Source organism: Nematolebias whitei, chromosome 1, assembly GCF_014905685.2.
Source record: "Nematolebias whitei isolate Nwh7 chromosome 1, NemWhi1, whole genome shotgun sequence".
Classification (NCBI taxonomy): Eukaryota; Metazoa; Chordata; class Actinopteri; order Cyprinodontiformes; family Rivulidae; genus Nematolebias; species Nematolebias whitei.
The window spans coordinates 57,533,025-57,555,466 of record NC_056498.1 but is presented as its reverse complement, the minus strand read 5'-3'; the positions used below and the strand labels follow the sequence as shown (position 1 = coordinate 57,555,466).

At 40.2% G+C, this 22,442-nt stretch overlaps 1 protein-coding gene across 1 annotated transcript in view; it reads right to left on the bottom strand.

Moving 5' to 3' along the window:
- The window catches only part of march8 (membrane-associated ring finger (C3HC4) 8), a 73,382-nt gene that overhangs the window by 1,895 nt on the left and 49,045 nt on the right, over positions 1 to 22,442 (bottom strand). Inside the window, exons 3-7 of the mRNA XM_037696559.1 lie at positions 13,454 to 13,554; positions 12,157 to 13,077; positions 4,842 to 5,022; positions 3,153 to 3,288; positions 1,061 to 1,075 (exon numbers count right to left, since the gene is read on the bottom strand). Of these exons, the coding sequence (XP_037552487.1) occupies positions 1,061 to 1,075; positions 3,153 to 3,288; positions 4,842 to 5,022; positions 12,157 to 13,077; positions 13,454 to 13,554 (1,354 nt within the window). The remainder of the gene's footprint in view (positions 1 to 1,060; positions 1,076 to 3,152; positions 3,289 to 4,841; positions 5,023 to 12,156; positions 13,078 to 13,453; positions 13,555 to 22,442) is intronic.

Below are 22,442 nucleotides of genomic sequence, written 5' to 3'. Positions count from 1 at the left end.
AATTTTATCCGTACATGTTTATGAACTATTGTGTCCAGGATTACATCATCAGAGTCAAAATCTCTAAAACTCAAAACGTGTATGAGATAATACATTTTCTGGCATTTCATAATTCCGTTTTAACCAATATTAGAGTGGTGAACCCTTTACATTGGTGCCACTTTAGTGTAAAACGAGCCAAATGCAACATTGTTGTGCATGAGAATATTGCCCAATTCAATAAAAACATGGCTCAAATTGTAATAAACTGTGAACCTGTTAAACACTACTCTCCATCTTTGTCTCTACTTTACATTTTTCCTTTCATCTCTGCAACATTACTGTTGAATAATGCCAAAAAACACTTTGAATGTTTCAAACTAGAAAAAACAAACATATAGCTGTACTGGAAACATTGAAAGTAACTTAAAAAAAGTACTTAAACCAATGGCTGTAGTAAAACATTTTATGTTTCCAGGAGTTGCATATTTTCTGCCAGCTGCTCTTTTTAAGCTTCTTTGTGGAGCCTTACAAAAACAAATTATACAAATGCTTGGCAAAGAAGCAAAGCAGGTAATTTAATTTGCAAGTTGTTCAGCCGTCTCATGTAGCACTTATCACTAATTTATCATCAATAATAATTAAATTATATCATTCGCGATAAAGTATAAGTTATAAAACCTGCTGCATTTGATGGCGGTCAACCAGGTTTAAAATCATACCTGCCTGATTCAGACTAGGAAGAGATGTCGGGTGTTTACACGTGTGCCCATCTTTCTGAAAGCAGCTCCACGTCATGTTCTGATTATGAATGTGCTACATGTAAGTTTGAAAAGGAGCCCTCAGTTCCACGGCCTAACACAGAAAACAAACCACTTTTTTTGGCCCTTTCCAGGACATTCAAGGCGGCGATGTGAATATAGAAAACCCTTTTCGGATGATGCATTACTTTGATACTTAAATCATGACGGTCAAGGGGACGAACATACAGTAAGTGCAGTCGGGGAAAACAACTGACAGAAAGGCTGAAGAGAAAAACACACACTTTGAAAAGTCAAAAGGCCAAAGTTGAAATGTTTACCTGGGATTCTTCCGGCTGCATGAGTAAAGAAAGTGTAAGTATCATGGATTACAAAAGACACAAAGAAACGACCAGAAAATAACATTGCAGTCGAACAACGGCAGATCATCATGCAAATCTGTTTAACAAGTTTAAAACACACAAGGAAACGGGTCGAGGTGTTTAAATCCAACACGCCTGCAATGTCACATATGTCCTCGTAGATTTTTAAACAAACTGAAACAGAAAAATAAAAAGAACATGACAGAAGATGTGCAGGACTGCAGAGACAATATTAGACATCACCATGGCGACTGAACCTGACGGTCCTCAGGGACTCTGGCAAGTCTGAATCATCAGGTTGGGCTGAACAGGAACAGCCTGCTCCTCCATCTGTACTACAGCTCTGTGGTTGTTTTATAGGCCCAGCAGACGGACTCATCAAATGCTACGACGACTCATTAAAGCACCCATTTTCTTTTTAAGACCCGACTACAAGAGCGCTCGCTGCCATCAAGTGCTGCTTTGGTCCGGATGGATGAGAGAAGAGTCCGTTACAGCCTTCGCTCAGGCGCCGGTTAATTCATAGAGTTCAGACAAACTCAAACATTTTAGTTATTTTATTAATGATCCTAGATCAGAAGATCGATACCTAGGCCTGTCACGATAACAAATTTTGCTGGGCGGTTAATTGTCTCAGAAATTATTGCAATAAACGATAATATTGTTTGAAATTTGACAATAATTAGTAATTATTGTCAAATTAAGAAGAAATTTTGGTTAATTTTGTGCGTAGTACCTTTTTTGACCACCTGATGGCAGTATAAGTGTGTTTGAAAGGCAGGATGGATAGTGAGGGAGCAAGCAGCATCTCAAAGAAAAATGGGAGGGAGGCCTCTTGACGTGACACGAGCCATCTCTCCTTTATTCAGTTCTCAAAATGGCGGACGCTCGGTGTGGTTTGAGCTCTTTAGCATTTTTCACACATAGCATTTAATTAAATTTTTTTAAAAAAAATCAGTAAACAAGTTCTCAGCTTCTTTTTGCAGAGAAAAACAACTTTTTAGACAAAGGCACAGGTTTCAACCGTGAGTTTTGGAGCTCGGACAAGACGGAGGTTTCTCCCGAGGTCGGCCTGTTAGCTTAGCTCGTAGCTTAGCTGCCAAAAACACGATCTTGGACGGTTAAAACAGATTATAAAGAGAAAAGAGAAAGGGAGGGGTCAGTGAGGAGCACCGGAGTTGAGCCTTTTGTCGTCCAGTGTCTTCAGTAGAAAGAGACACGAAGAAACAAAGCCAGTGAATGAAAACGAGGCTGATAATTGTAACTTCTCATGCGATTAACTGATTTATTGCGACAGGCCTATCGATACCTTCATGTCTTATGTAAGCTGAGCCGGCCAAACAGCTAAAAAGTAAAGAAAATCCAACAATAAGCACATGAAAAACTATTTATTTTACACAACTTCATTACTTAATTCCCTCAAATCATTTCTTGGTCGCGTAGCAACCTTAAGAAAAGTCCCCAAAGAGCTAACTGAAGTAACAGTCCAGCACTGTGTGAAACATTTTACACCTCGTTTGGCACACTGAGCTAACAAGACATTTATTAGAAGGTCCAAGTTATTTTTAACCATTTGGGCAGAAGCCTGGAGGTTTGGAGCCTTTATGCTAAACTAACCAGCTGCTAACTTGAAGACTAAACTGATCCCTCATAAACGTACGGGATGAACATGAAATATAAATACGTTTCTGCAACATGGAGGAGCAGTGGTTAGCGCCGTCGCCTCACAGCAAGGAGGTCGCAGGTTCGTCTACAAAGGCCTCGCCTTTCACACAATAACTGAATATAAGCAGCAGCAGCTCCCATAATCCAAAAAGAACAAGCGAGCAAAGAAAATGGATGAAAACAACATCACATGTATGAAATTAAAGTGAACCAAAAATAAATTTTCAAAGAAAATAGCAACAAAAATCAAAGGCTTCTTATAATCTTTTCAGCCTCCATAGAAACTTGTGAACTGGTTGAATAAATGACACCCAGTCAACACAGCCCTGAGCCTAATACAGACACCGTCTTTATGCTGATGGTGTGCGTGTGAGTGTGTGCTGACCTAGACGGATTTCCTCCGCTGTTCTGTCGATAAGAACGTAGAGTGACCACACCACGCAGGTGATGGCGATGACATGGAAGGTTACCGAACACATGATCTTCCTCCTCTCGCTCGCCGTCATCTGTAGCTTCTCCCACTGCAGCACAGAGAGGACAAAAGAACAATTTAAGACTCGTAAACACTTCATTTAAACAGTTTAGAAAGTGTTTTTGCTTTCTTGGCCGTTTTAGGGAGCAGCCAAGAGATAAATATTTAATAGAAGCCGTTGAGCTGCTGCGATAAAGATCCAGTGTTACGCTGCACTTCTTGGCAGGGTTAATAGGATGCAGAAGAGTGGCATGCTGCACCCAGCTGCCTGCCAGGCGGCTCGGTTAACACAGCAGCACTTTGTCAGTCGTTCGCTGAACAATTCATCCTGCTACAAAAAGACCCAGCAATACAAAAAAATAAAAAAAGCTCAACACAACATTAAATTATTCCTGTAAACAAGCCGTGTGGCTTCTCCCAGCTCCTAGATCCATTACTACCGTACTTTCTGCCGTACACGTCGCATCAGTCCCAACAGGTCTAATAAAGTGGGAAAAAACAAACAAGTCGATTCGCCATGATGCGTCGCGCTTGTTATGAGTCACCGCTGACCACCCGGAAACCTGGGCCGGTGTTGTGCCAAAAATCGATTGGCTGCCAAAATGGCGGCCGTGGGAGCGCACACGGGAGGACTTTAACAAGAATTTAACAAGATTAACACTTAAAAGCAATTATTTCTTTGCTCGACATTATAGTAAAGCTGTGTCTCAGTTGAGCTTTTCCTTAATAAATGCACTTTACTGGTCAGATCAGCTGCATTTCAACCGGGCGGTGCGGTGAAACGCAGCTGATTTGACGTTTGCTCCAGGAGTTCCAGAGCGAGACAAAGGTGACTTTGTATGGCAAGCCAAGTGTCTCATTAATAGCCACTTCTACCTATTAATGAGACACTTGGCTTGCCATAATGCTCAAGGGCCCTCTAGCGGCTGCAAATGGTAATGCTTAATATTTTTTATGTCAGAATGAAAGAACTCGTCAGATCCAATAATTGGGTTATAAAAATGGAGGGAAAAAAAAGTGCATTAGTCGCTTCGGTGTATAAATCGCAGGACTTGCAATTTATTTATTTTTAAAAGATGCGACTAATATGGAGAAAAATACAGTAATAATTTCAGGGGTGAAATGATGTCATTGTACATTCAGTTAGATTTGAAAGTGATTTTTTTCGCAGCATGACAAAAGTGATCTTTGACAGACAGCCCACACCCAGAGCAAAGCTCCGCCTTTCATCTTCAATATTTTAATATTCACCCCTGAGATTTAGAGGCTATTAAAAGAAGAGCCATTCTTTAAAGGCCTTTTGTGGCGGTAAAGAGGGATGGAAGAATTTTAATTAGTGCCCTGTTATCTCCAGGCCACAGCGATTGATAACACCCTTTAACGAAGCCGGATTCACCCAAACCATTTGAAATGGACCCCCCCCCCCCCCCCGTGTTATGCCCATGAAAACCACTTCAAAGCTTGGAGTCATGGTTGCGTCATCTGTGTGACAGATTAGAGACCGTTTCAGGCGTTTTATTTATTATTATTTTTTAGCAACTTGGGATTCACCCACGGGAATTCAATAACTAGAATGGAGTGACAACTGGTGCAGAGTCTTACCTTGCGCAGTGGTTTGAGCTTCGTCTCCATGATGAACTCGTATTTACAGAGCTCACAGCAGCGCGTGTCGGAGCTCTTTATCCACTGCTGCAGACAGGCCTGGTGGACAAAACGCAGGCTGCCTGTGCAGTGGCACGGTGTGATCAGAGGACTCTCCTCATCCCCTTCACAGTGACAAATCCTGTGGAAAACAAGAGCGCAGTCTAAACAAAACAAAAAGTAAAACCGCTTCATCGAGACAAAGACCATTTCTCCTGATACGGTTCATACCAGGACATTTGCGCACTTCAGTAGGAATATTAAGAAAAACATGCCCCTAAAGCGCATATTTCCACACTTGTTACAGCTTTAGGGAAAATATGGCCGGTGTAAATAATATTTTATACACTTTATAGCAGTAACTTAAGACCCCTGCAGCCAATGCATTAAGATTCAACAAGAAAACTTGCTTAAGGGCCAGAATTGTTTTGAGCAGACTGTGGGGAACCAGCTTTTGAAACAATATACAAATTAATAATAATGCTTGTGAATAAGCCTCACGGCTGATGAGCGTCTTAAGAAAAAAAAAGGTAATTTTACCCCTTAAAACATATGTATTTCAGCTTCTCACCATAAACTGCTAAGATGCAAGAAATCTTGTTTAATAGACTGTTTAATGCGGCTTTTCTTTTTCTTTTATGTTCTATCATTTTTATAAACATCTCCATTTTTATGTCGTCTCACACATGTGATTTACCGTGAACTAAATCTCTGTTAGAGAATTAAAGAAGACCAGCTAATGTAAAAACATGTTAAACACAATATCCTCTAAAGTAAAAAAAACTTACAACAGTTGCAGAATATATCAAACTCCTGCAGCATCCGGCTCATCACGTCACACACTCGCTGATGAAACAAGTTAGACCCCCAGAAGGAATAGTCTGATTTGGATGCACTATTTCTGACCCCACAAACTTGGACTTTAAGCAGCTGAAGGTGTAGTTCATTATCTTTTATGGGACATTATATTTTTTAAATTAGGTGTCTGACCCTGTACCTTCAAGGACTGCAGTTCTTTTTTTTGTAACAGAGAAACTGATCACTTTTTAGTAATGATGAAAAACGAGCAATGTCTGACAAGAAAACTCTGGTTGGAGCCATTTGTCACCCAACCCTGAAAAAAGGTACATACTGTGTTTCACTGCCTGTTCTGAGCAGTAGGTGATAAGAAAGTTTGCAATTATTTGAGATAATGAGCACATCTTCACAAGTAAGTTAATTGGATTCAGTAATGCTAAGAAAAAAAAAAAAAAGAAAGGAATGGACCATCACAGTTAAAGTAACATTTTAATGTCTCTCTCAAACTAGTGTGAACGCTGAAGAATCATTCACACTATTGTGATCCATTTTTCTTCCGTACATTTTCGGCTTGATTCTCGTCCAGCAGTTTTCAAGCTATTTCAACAGTTCATGCATCAAAAGTTCAGCTCTTTCAGAAGGGTGCTATGACTTTTGGTATTGGTGCAACTTTAACTTTTTGAAATATTTAGACTTTTCTGCTATTTTTTTTTTTTAGCTCATTTTCAGATCTTTAGATCTGTTTACAACCTTTTATTGCTCCTTTCACATTTTGTTCTGGTTCAGCTTCTTTCAGCTTCCTTGTGCAAATTGAAACAATTTTCTGCTACTTTCAGCTGTTTGTTCAGCTGTTTTGTGCTACCTTCAGCTTCCATCTGATAATTACATAATGTGTGTGCTAACTTCTTTCTTCTGACTTCAACCTGTTAGGCTCTTTTCAGCTTATTTCTGCAAGTTTCAGCTTTATTTTCTTTCTTTTTTTTTTTTTTTTTACCATTTCAGCTACTTTAAAGCTGTTTTTATGCTAATTTAAGCCTTTAACAATTTCCACATTTTTGTGCACTTATTTCAACTTTTTCAGCCTAATTCAGCAGGAATGTGTCCTCTCTGCTTCTTTCTTGTAATTTCAGCTTCTTTTTGCCTTTTTTTTTTTTAGCTACTTTTCAGCTACTTTTAGCTCATCCATCCATTATCTTTTACTCGCTTCTTCCATTTTGGGTCACGGGGGTCGCTTTTGGCTCATTTCAGGTTTTTTTTCAGAAAATTTCCACTTTTTGTGCTCATTTCTGCTTCTATCAGTAAATGTGTTCTTTCTGCTTTCTTCTGTTGCTTGTTCTACCCTTTCAGCTTTTTTTTTTTTTAGCATTTTAGCTAATTTCAGCTGTTTTCAGATTTCAAAATTTTCATGGTAATTTCTACTTTCAGACTAACTTGAATAATTATATTAATCTAATCCTAATTCTAATCTAATTCTGGGGTCTAAATCTAATCCTAATTAATCTGCTCCCTAAACAGGTCTCTCTTGAAAATGAGTTCTCGTGGCTCAATGAGACTACCTGTATAAATAAAGGGCAAATGAAAAACTTGTCTGCTAATTTCAGCTCGTTATGCTCCCTTCAGGTTTTTTTCCTGCTAGTTTCAACTTTTTCTGCTATTTCAGCTACTATTTAGCAGATTATGCTAAATTTAGCTTTTACAGCCAATTCCACATTTTTTTAGCTCATTCCTTCCACTTCCTTTGGGTATTTTAAGCTTCTTTCTGCCTTTCAGCTTTTTTTTTTTTTTTTTTGTAAAATTCAGCTTCTTTTGAACTAATTTTCTAATTTTTGTGCCAACTTCTGCTTACTTAAACCTAATTAAGAAAATATATGTTCTGATTTCTTCAGCTAATTTTGGCTTATTCTTTTTCAGCTACATTTCAGCATGTTTTTAGCTAATTTTAGCCGTTTTTCCAGCAAGTTTTTCAGCAATAAGCATTCACACAATGCATTTTCACAGGAAATGCAATTTCTCTAGTCTTACCCAAACTTGACAAAGCAGTGTAAATACTGGTATATGTAAAATATATAAATCTGTGATCATAATGACACAGATCAATTGTTGCTTTTTCCACCCCAATATCACCTTGATTAAAGATCAGGGGAGATGAGGGAATATAGAGGGAGTTTAAACTACTGAACTGTAAACTAAAATGCACGGAGTGTTCCCATAAAGGCTTTTGTTTGTTTGTTTGTGTGTGTTTTAAATAAAGGGCAAGAAATGCATTATTTAAAATCTTTATTCTACCGAGGTGCTCAGGCCGGTTTATGCACACACCAAGAATGCCTCCAGTTGTAGTTTCTCCTGTGAGTTGCAGAGAACAGTGACGACTCTGAGGTGGAAAAATAATAATAAAAAAGAAAACAACGGATGGGAAGCAAAAATAAAAGAGTAGGAGACGATGACGGGAGCGCTGTGTTCAGATAGGATTGCCTTTATCTCAGTTCAGGAGAGGATAAGACTGCACCAAGCAGCACATGCACCCACACATGTCAGAATGTGAGTAGGCATGATCACGTCTATTTGCAGCGTCCACTGATCTGGACCGAGCATCACAAGATTAAAAGACGAAGTGAACAAAGGAGAGTAAAAATAGGTCGTTTCCAGTTGAGGAGGAGGAAGATTAAAGAAAAGAGGTGGTATTTTTGTATGAATAAGATCTGCCGGCTCTCAGCCCACAGTTTACTGTACTCCCATTTCAATTAAAATACAAAAATAAGCTTGAGGGAAACGGACTGTGTTGACACGAACAGATATATGACAAAGTATTCTCATGCTGATGCACATTTTTAAATATAACCACAATGAAATCCCTCCACAAGAAGCAACATAATGCGATCAGAAAACACACTTCTGCTGAGAAATGACAGTTTCTTTGCTAAATTTCATGGAGGCTTCATCTGCTAAAAACAAACCAAATCGTATGGATATCTGCATCAAAGAGGACTTTAAAGATTACAATCTCACAAATTCTGACTTTGTCGTCCAAGGCGACGTGCATCTTCTGATTAGCATAATAATCACAAACCGTCTTGCGGTAAAATTAACAGGATTTGTCTCAGCAGCCGCAACGTCTTGTTCCCGGCGCTGTTGAGCAAGGAGAATTTAAATTTAATTTGCGTCACTCGAGTGGCCACAAACACACCTCTCACCATCAGTTAACAACAAACGCTGGAGTATGTCAACTTAAAAATGTGAGAAGCGAAACGGAACCGAGAGATCAGAAGCACCACAAGCGGAGAGGGAATCAAGCTCGGAGAGAGTACAGTACCACCCTGCTGAGGCGTTCACTTTCTTCCAGTTTTTTTTCTTTCCCAGTTTCTGGTGCGTTCAGAGAGTGACTGTGGTATTCCCTCAATCCGTTCCTTTAAATCTGAATTAGCGGCATAAGGATTGCAGACCGAGCATCTCTCCATTCCTTCCTGTACATCTTCTTCATGTTCTGCGTCACTTTACACAACCGAGATCATTTGAAACAGTAACTTTAATAGAATAGCAGAAGTAAAATACCAATGGTAATAATAATGTTAGAGATAAAGACTCGCAAACACCAACATTTTTTATGTTGTCGGTCATAATAAAAAGGCTTAAAACACAATGTTCAACAGATGCACGGAAATACTTTGTGCTTAAAAACTACCAGCAGTAGATTTTAAAAAATGTTTTTTTTTTTATTTGAGTGGAAAAACCTTTACCTTTATCGATTTAATAATTTGCCAAAACATTCAAATAAATAAATAAATAAATAAATAAAATAAATATATCATATATAAAACATATAACCTAATTCCCAATTTTAAGTCTTTGTATATACTGATGTAAACATTCATTCATCTATCCATCCATTGCTCATTTTGTAAAAACAATCGATGCCAGGGAACGCAAAAAGAGGGCGGGTTGGCGGGGGGTGGCCAGTTTCTGTCAAGCACCCCCCCCCCCCCCCACACACACACACCGTACTTTATGGTTCCGAGCCTGATACGGTCTCTGCTCGATGTTGTCCGACTCCACATGTGAAAACTACAGGCGTCTCCTCCGTCTGTTCACGGCGGCTGCCTGTGAGCTCCTGCCCATGTACGACTGTCTGGTTAGCTCGGCACTCACCCCCACCACTCTTAAGGGCGGAGATTTTTTTTAGGGTAGACGTGGAAATGCTACTTTAAGGGGCAGGTTTTACGCTTGTAAGTGGCTGTTGTGTTTAAAATTAGTGTTTGTGTAATAATTTTCAGTTGACATATCCAATATAAGTTTTATTCGTTTAAGGCAGTCATATTTGTCCTTAACGTTATTATTAGTAAGACAAAGTTACAGGATCCAAGCAAATGGTTATTGGAACGCACTCCGTCAAAATAAGAGTTCCCAGATCTTGTTCCGGCAGGATCTGGCTCAAATTAAGCCCTGCATACATCCATAATCTTTTACCTGCTTTTTCTTTTTCGTATTGCGAGGGTCGCTGGTGACCATGTCCAGCTATCACTGTGTGAGAGACGGGGGACACCCTGGACAGGTCTCCAGTCCACCACAGGGACACAGACAAACAACCATTCACTCTCTCACTCACACCTAGGGACAATTTAGAGTCACCAATCAGCCTAACTTGCATGTTTTTCATCTATGGGAGGAAACTGGAGTACCTGGAGAAAACCCACGCATGCACGGAGAGAACATGCAAACTCCACCCAAAAAGGTCTCGGACCGGGATCTGAACCGGCGACCTTCTCGCCGAGAGGCAACAGCTCTACCAACTGAGCCACCTGATCAGAATAAAGTTTTAAACTGTACATTTCATGCGTTTCATAATTAAAACTAAAGCTGTGATTTTGCCTCGTTTCTCCTAAAAACATACTTTTAAAAATCGGACTTTCAAACTGTTGGCAACAAAAAAAAAAAGAGCTGGTTAATGATTAATGTGTTACGCCTACGTGAGAGAGGGAAATCTTCCTTGTGCTTGTGCAGGTGAAGTCAGGCTCAGGTCTGAGCTCACGCTTCAGGCCAGCTGACAGAGCTGGCACGGCGTGTTTGTGTGCACGTTCTGAGGCTATTTGAAGCCAATAATCTGTCTCTTGATCTCTGGCCCACACTGTGCCAAATCTGAGCTTATGTTTCTCTGGAAGCCTAAAGCTCATGTGGGAATAAACAGGTATAATGTAAGCAGCACGAAAGGTACATGCACAAAATGCACCTGAGGCAGAGAACAGATGTATCGGAGAATGAAATGAGCTAAGAAGTGTGAACTGCTGCAAGCTGGCATACCGCATCTTCTGGCGTATAAGTCAGTTTTTTGCAGAGATTTGTCAGTTCTGCGACTCATATACATTTTTTTTTTCCATATTCATAAAGCAATTTTTGACTGACTCTTTAAATTTCTAAGAACTGCGACAGTAGACAGCGAGTCCTCCTGTGCATGTTCGCTTCACTCAGCTGGTGCAGGTGGAAGAACGCTGGAGAGCTAGCGGCTCCGGGCGCAATGGATAGATGGTGCCGTGCCGCCCAGGCAAAATGAAGCCGTTTCGACCATTAAATAAATGCATAATAAATGTGACTTATAAACAGAAGTGACTTATGTTTTTTTCCTCTTCATAATGCTTTTTTTTGACTGATGCAACTTATATGCTGGAAAATATGGTATTTACAGATGGATGCTGTGACCACAAGGAGCATATACTGTAATTCTCACTTAAGGCACACCACCACTGTTTCAGCAGGTTTATAAAGCCAAGACCTGATGTGTCATCAAATACAACACGTGATCCATCCGGTGTGCACAGCTTGGCTCAGTCGAGGCGGACACGCACAGATACTCAGATACTCAGATACTTGAACCTACTGGCCACGTTCAACCTCTGCTTCTCACACAGAAACGCATTCCTCAGAGCCATTAAATTTTCAACACTAACCTCTCGCCCTCTCTCTCTTCCTTAACATCCCTGCGCCCATTCCCACCGCAAAGCTTCAGGCATCTGAGTAAAATCAATCAGGTGGTTTTTTTGCGCAGCCTGTATGAGACAATTTACTGCGTCATCGATCTAGTCAAAAATGAAAAATTATTTTAAAAACACAGCCTGACAGCACAGTGGAAAAAACACGGACTGTGATAACAGTGTGGTGAAATTAAATGATGTGAAATGACGTTATGTTAAATTCCTGTTCTAGACACACGCATGGGGATTGGATTCTGACAGGTGGAGAGGAGGTGGACGGTGAGGTGGTGTGTGTGGATCTTCTAATTAGCATCTCCAACATGGAGCAGGGCTTCAGAGGGCTAATACTGCGGTGGTGGAAGTGATTTGCTGGGTGGTTACAATACAGGAGGAGGTGCTCTCTACTACTCCAGGGGGCTCTGGGAGGGGGGGGGGGGGGGGTCACTGCCACATTACTGTACAGGGGTGGTCTAGGCTTCACCAAGTCACAGGATTACACCATCCAGACAGTCACCCACCTGCAGCAGTCCCCGGTTACAGAAAAGGGTGAGAGCGGTGTTTTTTCAGACAAAGGGGATGAGCAGCACTCCAGGTCATTGTCCTCATCCATATAGCACAGGGGGGCTAGGGGAAAACCCGACCCCAACACGCTGACCGTTCCTTGGGTCGGTGGCCGCTTTGTTCTCCTCGAAGATGATCTGGATTGATCCTCCTCAAACACGTCGTCGTCTCCCAGCGGGTCGTCGGAGGGGAAGCGTGACTCGGTGCCTTCCAGCAGAGTGCTAGAGGACTTGGCGATGTGGAGGTGGGAAGCGTAGCTGCCCAGCTCGGAACACTGCAGGCTGGCCGAGGTAGAGGATCGAGAAAAGGGGAGGAGACGACGGAGGAAGTGCGGGCCCGGGGCGGGAGGAGGCTGAAGGTGCACGTTAGGAATAAAGGGAGTGGTGGCGGTCGGGTCGGATGGAAGACAGCTGCTGGAGGGGATGCTCAACATGTAATTGTAGTCGTTGGTGAGGGAGGGGATGAGGTGCGTGTGTTTTGAAGGCGGAGCGTTTTGGTTCTGGTGCGCGGGGGCGGTGACCTGATTGCCATTGAGCGTGTGCACCTTTCGCTCGAAGTCAGAACTCTGATCGGGTTCAGGCTTCACATCCAGCTCTCCCTCGGAGCACGTGCGATCGATGAAGTGCAGCCCGCGGCACAGACTGTCCACACGCTGGCCCACATCGTTCAGCGACAGGGAAAACCTGAGCGAGCTGCGGGGTGGGATGCTGACGGGGGCTGGACGGAGTAGAGAGAGCCAGTCTCGCTGTTTGGTGAACTTTGAGGCCGGCGTAGCGTTCGTGCAGACGGTGGTCACTGAAATCCCATCTGAACAGCTTTTACCGTTTGAGTTCAGCAGAACCACCGTGGTCTGCTTCAGAACGTCCGGATTGTGAACGCTGCCGTCAGAGTATCGGCGTGTTTGATTTTATGGCACAATCATTTGACAGATGAAGACAAGATGAGAGGGTTCAGGGAAGGACAAAGAAAAAGAGGACAAGACATCATGCATTTTAAATGGAGAAATTCAAACAGAGGAGAATAAAAGACATTTGCTTAACCTGACAAAACCAAATAGACCCTTGCTCCAACATGGAAATCTATTTTACAGCTCATGTGCTGTCAGGGCTGCTCCCATGTGTACATCTGAACGCTAAAGGGGAAGCCAAACATCACCCACTGATAAGAACTTGAGCAGTAACGGACAGACATGTAGACTGAGTTTATGGCCCTCCGGTGTTCATATCACTGTAAACACAGATTGTAGGAGTGAACCGAGGCTGAAGAGGTTTGTACCTGCAGATGTCCTGGCTCGAGGGGGAAACTGATGTCCTTGAAAAACTGCATGGAGCATTGACTGAAGTCGGGCTGCCAGCCTGAGGAACAAAACATGCACAAAAAATACTTTTCAGGACAGGAAGTGAAATCAAGTGGCAATATAAATAGAGTTAAACAAAAACAACATGACTTAAAAAGTGGGGCCATTTACACGACCAGTGTTGATGATAGTCCTGTAGAGTGTGAACATTCAGCTTCTGACTCATCTTTGCAGAAAACACGAAGTTGCAGACTCAGAATAATTTAAAAAAAGGTTACAACAATAAGAGCTAATCATTTGGAATATCATACTAGTACTCATTTTCAATATTCAAATACTGTGTGCAAGTCAATTCAGCATTCACACATCGTTTCCCTGGTTTCATTTTTCTGTAAATGTTCAGAGCATTCAGGAGATGGGTGCTATGACTTGTTTTTTGTAACTTTTATACTTCTCAAAAAATTTAACTTTATTTACAAATAAGTCCATGCTCAATAATCCAGGTAAAAAATCCAACATTTTTCAGTCAGGTCATCTGGACAGTTTCGTTTTTTTGTGCTGAAACGTTTCGCCTTCAATCCGGAAGGCTTCATCAGTCAAGGAAACGCACAACAAAACTGATTCTTCCCCCAACAGCTTACTCCAAAGTGGAACAAACCAGTTCTGCTTGTGATAAACACAAAAAAAGAAACTGTCCAGATGACCTGACTGAAAAATGTTGGATTTATTTCCAAATATTTTTCCACATAGAAATACACATTTCTCTTCAGTTCCTCCAAAACATTGTTGTCCTCTACTTTAGCTCCTAATTAGCCTTTTGCTACTTTAGCTTCTAATTATCTTTGTTACTTTAGCTTTTAACTCTCATTTTGTTACTTTAACTTCTAACTATACTTATACTTTAGTGTCATTGCCATAATAACGGTTATGAACAGCAACAAAATTTTGATGGAGAATCATACACCTACACATTAGTAACTTAGCACATAGTGGTACGAAAACTTTGCAAGGTTCTGATGATCTGTGTAAACACAGATAACGGCATCTAAGGTCAAGATTTTCAAAAATGCGTTAGCCACTTTTGGCTTCCAACTCGCCTTTAGCCACTTTTGGCTTCCAACTCGCCTTTAGCCACTTTGGGTTCCAACTCACCTTTAGCCACTTTTGGTTCCAACTCACCTTTAGCCACTTTTGGCTTCCAACTTGCCTTTTGCTTCCAAATCTCCTTTTGCTACTTTTGCTTCTAACTAGCCTTTAGCTGCTTTATCTTCCAACTCTCCTTTAGCTACTTTAGCTTCTAACTCTCCTTTAGCTGCTTTAGGTTCTAGCCAGTGTTCTGCTTTTAATTTTAACTCAGTTTCAGATTCTTTACAAAATTTCAGCCAAGTCAACCAACACTCTGTTTAGACAGTTTCTGTATACAACTCTTGCCTCTGAAGAAAAAAGCCAACATAAACCAAATGATCAAAACTTCTTCCACCAACATGTGATTCTATTATTGGTGACAGAGAGTTATCAAATGATCGCACAAGCAGTTTGTCATGTTCTTTGGAAGAGAAAGATCAAAGTGTTATGAGAAAGAAAAAACATCCTGCATCATGCTGCTCTACAGTTTCACCATAAATCAGCAGCTTTTGTTTTATACGAGTGAAAGAAGACACCAACTCCTCAGCTCCTTTTCAGTGACTGCACAGGAGTCGAAGGCTTCAGGATCACAAGGAGTTTAATTTCAGCCCTGCTAAACGTCTTCATTTTTTACAGCTCTAGTTACAATTTTTAGAACGGTGTTGCACAACACATGCGCTCACAAGTGACGGCTACAAACGGGAAACAAAAAAAATGGCACCAGCCGGTGTCGGAGCTAAAGACAGAAGTAATTTCAACAAGAGGCTAATTACCCATCGATTTAATTTATAACTATAGGAAAGTTTAAGGATCGCTCCTCGACACGGATCAATAGAAAACTCGATGTCCAGCGATATCCTTCAGTCAGTTTGAGTTCATTCATTTACTCAGAGGAGGAGAAACTCGTCCAGCTCGTTCCTCCTTCAGTTTTTTTTTTATTTTTTATTGTTAATCTGAAGCTGAAACTTGAACAGTTATTTTCAACTTGGCCATCTTTATTTTGCAGCCTTTGACTTTTGTTAATCATTCACGGAGACGTTTTATGCATGCTGGGTCAATAAATAACCAGCTCAGTCTCTGAGCAGTCAAATGACAGCCTGCGTGGTTATATCAAAGTTGTAAAGTTTAACTTCCTGTTATCCCCCAGCCCGACTCTGACTTGTATTAGACATCTGCTTTTATCAGATTTTGTGATATGAATTTGATCAAGGCAGTACTTGCTCCTGTGCCCACATCCTTTCACGTGTAGCTGCTTGGCTTTCCTGACTCTGATGTGCATTAAATGCATCCACATAGTTTCTAAAGTCAACACCTGTTCATTTTATGTTGCAACTTCTCGAGCCCTTCAAACACTTTAATTGCACATTCCTCATACAAAACATTTCCATACTTCCTTATAAGGCCTCGTCTTGCTCCTCAAAACACCACTTTCCACCTAAAAGGAAACTTGTTTATCTACGGGAGTCTGCTAAAGACTAAAATTTAAAATTTAATTGGCTGTAAGCATCATTTCCTGTTGAATAAAAAAGTGTATCAAGTGAGCAAGACGATGTGAAGATGTTAAAATGCAAAAGGAGAAGAAACAAAACAAAACAGGAAATGAGATTCAATGTTTGTTAAAGCTTTAAAGTTGGCCACATCAGGTGAGTTAGATGAGGAAATGTAAAATATTTTCAAAGTTTCAAAACAGCTAACTGATTTCTCAGAGATGGTCTTAATGTGGCATGAAAAGTGGTGGGTGACAAGGAACACATTAATTATTGCACTTTAGTAATAGTTTTCTCAGGAAGAGAGCTGAGGCAGATGCCATCATTCTAGTTCCGTTTGTCAGCAGAACTGCACGAGCTCTTAAGCTGAAAACCTGATATGAAGCATAAAATGAATAACATCAATTCCTGATGTGAACCCTGTTCTTTTCACCTAAAACTGCATTTTAAAAGAGGCACAACACTTATGAGTTTAATAGTTTGCACTCTCCAAAAGCCCTCAAACATGGCTGCTTTCATCCGTCTCAAATAATCCATGTATTAAAAAATATTGATCTGTATTCAAGGCTGACGGTTCTAGGAAATGTTGATTTAACCGTTTTTAGGGTCAAAAATAAAAAACGACCAAGTGTTTGAATGTTTATGAAACATCAACACTATTGAGATTAATTTTTCTTCCGTACATTTTTCGGCATCTTTCTCGTTCCACAATTTTTGTGCCATTTCAACAAATCATAAAACATTCAGCTCATTCAGGAGAAAGGTGCTATGACTTTTGGTATTGGTGCAACTTTAGCCTTTTCTGTCACTTTTTTTTTCTCCTTATAGGAAATCTCATTTTACATCTTTCAAATCTTTAGATCCATTTACAACATTTTACTGCTCCTTTCACGTTTTATTCAGCTTCTTTCAGCTAATTTCAGCTTGTTATGCTCCTTTCAGGCAGCACGGTGGCGCAACTGGTAGAGCTGCTGCCTCTCAGCGAGCAGGTCCCTGGTTCAAACCCTGGTCCAGGGGCCTTTCTGGGTGGAGTTTGTATGTTCTCTCCGTGCATGCGTGGGTTTTCTCCGGGTACTCCGGTTTCCTCCCACAGACCAAAAACATGCATGTTAGGCTGATTGGTAACTCTAAATTGTCTCTAGGTGTGAGTTAGAGTGAATGGTTGTTTGTCTCGTTTGTCTCCATGTGTCCCTGTGATGGACTTGCGACCCGTCCTGGGTGTACCCCGCCCCTCGCACAGTGATTGCTGGACATGGGCACCAGCGAACCCCGTGACCCAAAATGGAAGAAGCAGGTAAAGATAATGGATGGATGGATGGATGCTCCTTTCAGCTCATTTATGCAAGTTTCAGCTTTTTCTGCCATTTCAGCTAGCACTTTTTATGCTAATCTTAGCTTTTACGGCCAATTCCACATTTTTTGCACTCATTTCAACTTTTTTCAGCCTAATTCAGCAAAAATGTGCTCGTTCCACTTCTTGTAACTTAGGGTGCATTCACACCAGCCCTGTTTAGTCCGCTTTAATCGAACTCTGGCTCGTTTTCCTTGAAAGTCCGGTTCGTTTAGGGAGGTGTGAACGCACCATCAAACTCTGTCACGGAACAAAAAGGCGAACTCTGGCCCGGGCTAAAACCTAGGTCTTGGTCCGGTAGAAGCGAACTCCAGCACGGTTCGAGTACAGTGTGAATGTAAACAGACCGGACCCGCTCCACAGGGTAAACAAACACGCATTGCTCTGACCTTATATGGAGCCGTCAGCTGCCTTGTGTGGAAAAACAATATTCTCCATGGTCTTCTGTCTCATCTTCTGCTCATGCTTTCATTTTTGAAAAATGACAAAATATAACTCCTAAAACTGCTAAAACTTGATGCCACTTCATTTTTATTTTTATTTACAGAAGAAGAAGAAGACGTGTCTTCAGTGGTTTTTGTGTCGTTTCTTTCAGTAGTTCTTGGTGCAGCGCCCCCACAGGCGAGCGGGGGAAAAGGTTGGCTCAACAGGTTGACTCGACTGCACAGTGCAGTGTGAATGCAAACGCACCAGCTCAAATGTAAACAAAAGGTCATGAGTATTGGTCCCGAACCGAGTCTACCGGACTATCTGGTGTGAAAACGACCTTAAGCTTCTTTCTGCTTTTCATAGCTACTTTACAGCTTTTTTTTTTTTTTTAAAGATAATTTCCACTTTTTGTGCTCATTTCTGCTTTTTTCAGAATATTTGGGCAAACATGTTCTTTCTGCTGCTAATTTAAGCTCATCAAACGTTTCAGCTAGCTGTTTTCAGATAAATTCAAGTTTTTCATGGTAATTTCTGCTATTTTCAGCTTAATCAACTTTTTTCTGCAAATTTCAGCTCGTTATGCAGCTTTTCCCAGCTAGTTTCAGCTTTTTATGGCGTTTCACCTACCATTTAGCTGTTTGGATGCTAGTTTTAGCTTTTTCAGCCAATTCCACATTTTTGAGCTCATTTGAGTTCTTTCCGCTTCCTTCTGGTAGTTTAAGCTTCATTCTGCCTTTTCATCGACTTTTCAGATGTTTTTTGTTGTTGCTGGTAATTTCAGCCTTTTTAAAAAAAAAAACAATTTCCAAATTTTTGTTCTCATTTCTGCTTATTTACACCTAAATCAGCAAATATGTGTTCTTTCTGCTTTCTTCTGCCAATTTAGGCTTGTTCATCCATTTCAACTATATTTCAGAATGTCTTTTTAGCTCATTTTAGCTGTTTTACAGCAAGTTCTCCTGCAATAAGCATTCACATTGCATTTTTGCAGAAAATGTGATTTCTCAGTTGTCTTTAAAGATCAATGCAGTATGAAGCCGATTCGGTTCGTTTAGCATCCGCTACATTACTACCATATTTACTTTGTCCCAAATGTATTTACAGCAACATTTTTTATTCAGTCATGCCCATGTAAACATTTGATTAATTGAATTTCTAAATCAGGAACTCATTTGACACCAGCTGCAGTGTATTTCCACTCGTTTCATTTGGAGCCTCACCTGGCTCCGACGGAGTCATGAAGCTGCCAAGTGTGAACCCCAGGTGTGTTCTTGTGACTGCTCCAAACGCTTTAACATTCCTCGTGATGCCAGCAGAGTAAAAACACACCGATAAGCTGTGCTGCGCTCTTGATAATGAAAAGATTCCTGCTGCATCGAGTTCTAAGAGCCCCGAGGCCAAATATGAGAATGAATTCAAAAGTAGAAGCTAAACTGGGATTTCATCACTAACAGGCAGCGAGCAGGAACATTTACTGCCAGCTGAGGGAGGAACTGAATCATCACACAACGGAAGAATCATCTAAAGACGGAGTGAAGAAGGTTCAAAATAATAATTTAACTTCAGAGAAAACGGGTGTGCTGCCTCTTCTTTCAACCTTTGAAATAGACAAGTCATCTTATTACAGAAACAGGTTTTCATTGTACGACCAAACTTTTCTTTTTTTCCAGTGTCCATTAACTAACTCAATATACACGCTGAAAACCAAAGTGACCTTTAAAGCAGTTAATAAAATGTAAATAAGAATACAGCAGGGATCTTGAACTTGTGGCTCTGGGGTCACACGGTCCTCTTTAGTCCCTCGGCTGCAGCTTGGACCAAAACTAACATGGAATTTAACTTTATTGTTTTGTTTGGAGGTTTATTGGTCAATTTTCTGAAAACATGTGAATGTTGCCAGCAGAAGAATCCAAATATGTTGATTAGATTTACTTAATTTATCCAACTTCCACTCTTAGTGAGATCTTTCTGTGAAAATATTTGGAACATTTCTTAGGATAAATGCTTAGCAGAAATACAGTGAATCAGTTTGATAAGAATCAGGAAAAAAAAAAAAAAAAAATCAGTCAAAATATAAGTTAAAAAAAATATTTTTTTTTAAACAACCAAAATGGCCCAACTTTTATGCACAATTTAAATTTACGCTTTACTTCATAGTGCGATACTTAATATTTCCACAGATAAAAGGAAGACTCACAGGCCTGCAGAGTTCAGTGTTTGAAGTTCTTTTAATCAAAATTGTTAATATATTCTTTCCTTCTTTACATGAATATTCTTTTCTTTTGTCCTAAAATGTAAAAATTTTAAATTTTAAAATTCATTATATATTTTTGTTATACAATGTCACCCACACTGGCCAGAAAATCTCCAACAAACTTGTATTGGCCCATGGGCCACCAGTTGTTGCAGGTTGTGCAGCTTTTTTTATTTTTTATTTAGTGAGCAAAGGAGAAGAACGTTATTTTGCTCCAAAATGATTGAGACCCGTGAACTAGACGTTTTGAAAAAAAATTAAATTTAAAAAAGTGTTTTCTGTTTTTGCTCAATCTTTACATGTCACTCGACAGTGATGCAGGCTTTTTCCACAGAGGGCCGCATCCTGCTTGAGCAGAAACTTATAAATAAATAGAAAATACTGTCAGACTGAGGAACAAAATAGAAACTTCTATGCTCCTAGTACTACTATTTTGTCTTTAAGATAAAGCAGGCCTCATTTAGCTGGCATGTCAAACAGGTCATGTAGGGATATCAGCGACCGGGTCGTGAACTGCAGCAGTACAAACCTGCTGCAGATTCAATTTTAAAGCTCAACCAGATGTTTTCCTGCAAATCAGCGGTGGCCCATTGCGCAGCGAAACATTTGTGGCTTCATGAGCACTGCGATGCTTTAATTCCTTCCCAAACACGGCGGGTTGCATGGCACAGCTTCTCTGTGCTAAAGAGAGAACGTGCTCCAGATAAGCCTTCTGACCTCGCAGGGTGGAAAATCAACGCGTGCCAAATCAGCAGGCAAACCTCAACCCAGTCCGTTCAGATAAAGCTCCAGAGCTGCTTTTATACACACACAAACAAGGCCAACAGTCACATTTAACGAAGTAAATATGAATATTCACTGATGGCTGCTTCTTTCATTCACATATCTCTGAATAGTTAATTTTTCAAATGCTTGAACAAAAAAACAAAGCTTTCTTAAATAAATAAATAAATAAATAAATAAAAGCATATTGTTGCATTACATTAAACATCTACACCAAATTTCTACTTTATCACCGGCCTTTTCACGTCAGTGGGTGATAAATATAAGACAATGAGTTTTTGGTTTCTTTAATACTTCATATCGACTTTAAACGCACCCGAGACCTGCACAGTAAAATAGATGGAGGCAATATCTTTATGAAAGAATTTACCTTCTGGCTAAACTCTGCATCTTTTCCTGTTGAATAAATCTGGCTGAAAAGCCTGATTTTCTACAAGTGTCTCGTGGCAGGTATTCCCTTTAGTATCTGGATATTCAAAGTTTTGATATATTTCTGGGTCAGTCTCAGAAGATGCATCTGCTCTGATGGAAACAACAACCACCACCATCTGTCTAGAAGGATCACAAATATCTTTGTCAGGGTTTCAGCACAGATTTGGAGCTTTGACAGAATGAAGATCTTGTTATGTCTGAGTTCGCAGATGATTTAAATGGGACTGTCATGCCAAACCGTTATGAAACATTCCTTCCAGGTTGCTGCTGTTTTTATACGGAGACAGGTCTTTAAAGTAGGTCAACAATTTGATAAAAGAGCGTCCGTTTTTAATTTGATCTGACACAAGCCAACGTGATGCAGTTTGAATCCCAGCCATGTGCCATTCATATAATTCAGACTGGAGTTTGTCTGGAAGTTTTGGGGGGTAAAAAAAAAATCTAAATAATCTATAAAAACATTCAGCAGCATTTCTATCACATATGAATTACCATAACTGAGATGGTTTTAGCATTCACATTGGGTTTTTTTTCTTCCTTTTTTAATCTACTGTATAATTTGAAATATCTTAGCCACTCGTATCAAACTGTTTTTGCAATATGGTTTTGTAACTTTTGTTTCTTTGCTATTTTTATATTCTTAAAAAAAAAAAGTAACTTTAGTTACAAAAATGTCCCCGATAAAAAATACTTAAAGATCTTTTCAACTCCTTTAGAAACATTTCCTTTGAAATGTGCTGTAGAATACAGTAATTGCTTTAATTTCTCTCCTTTTAATACCATTATCTTCTAGCTACTTATTTCCTACTTTAAGCTTCTAGACAGACTTTAGCTACTTTAGGCTTTTAGCTAGCATTTAGCTACTTTAAGCTTCTAGTTCATATTTCGCTGTATTCAGGTAGAATTTTGATGCAGTTAGTTTTCAGCTAGACTTTTACACGATCTAGCTGTCAGCTGGTCTTCTGCTCTTTTACGCTTTCAGCTGGTCTGCTCTTTTACGCTTTCAGCTGGTCTTCTGCTCTTTTACGCTTTCAGCTGGTCTTTTGCTCTTTTACGCTTTCAGCTGGTCTTTTGCTCTTTTACGC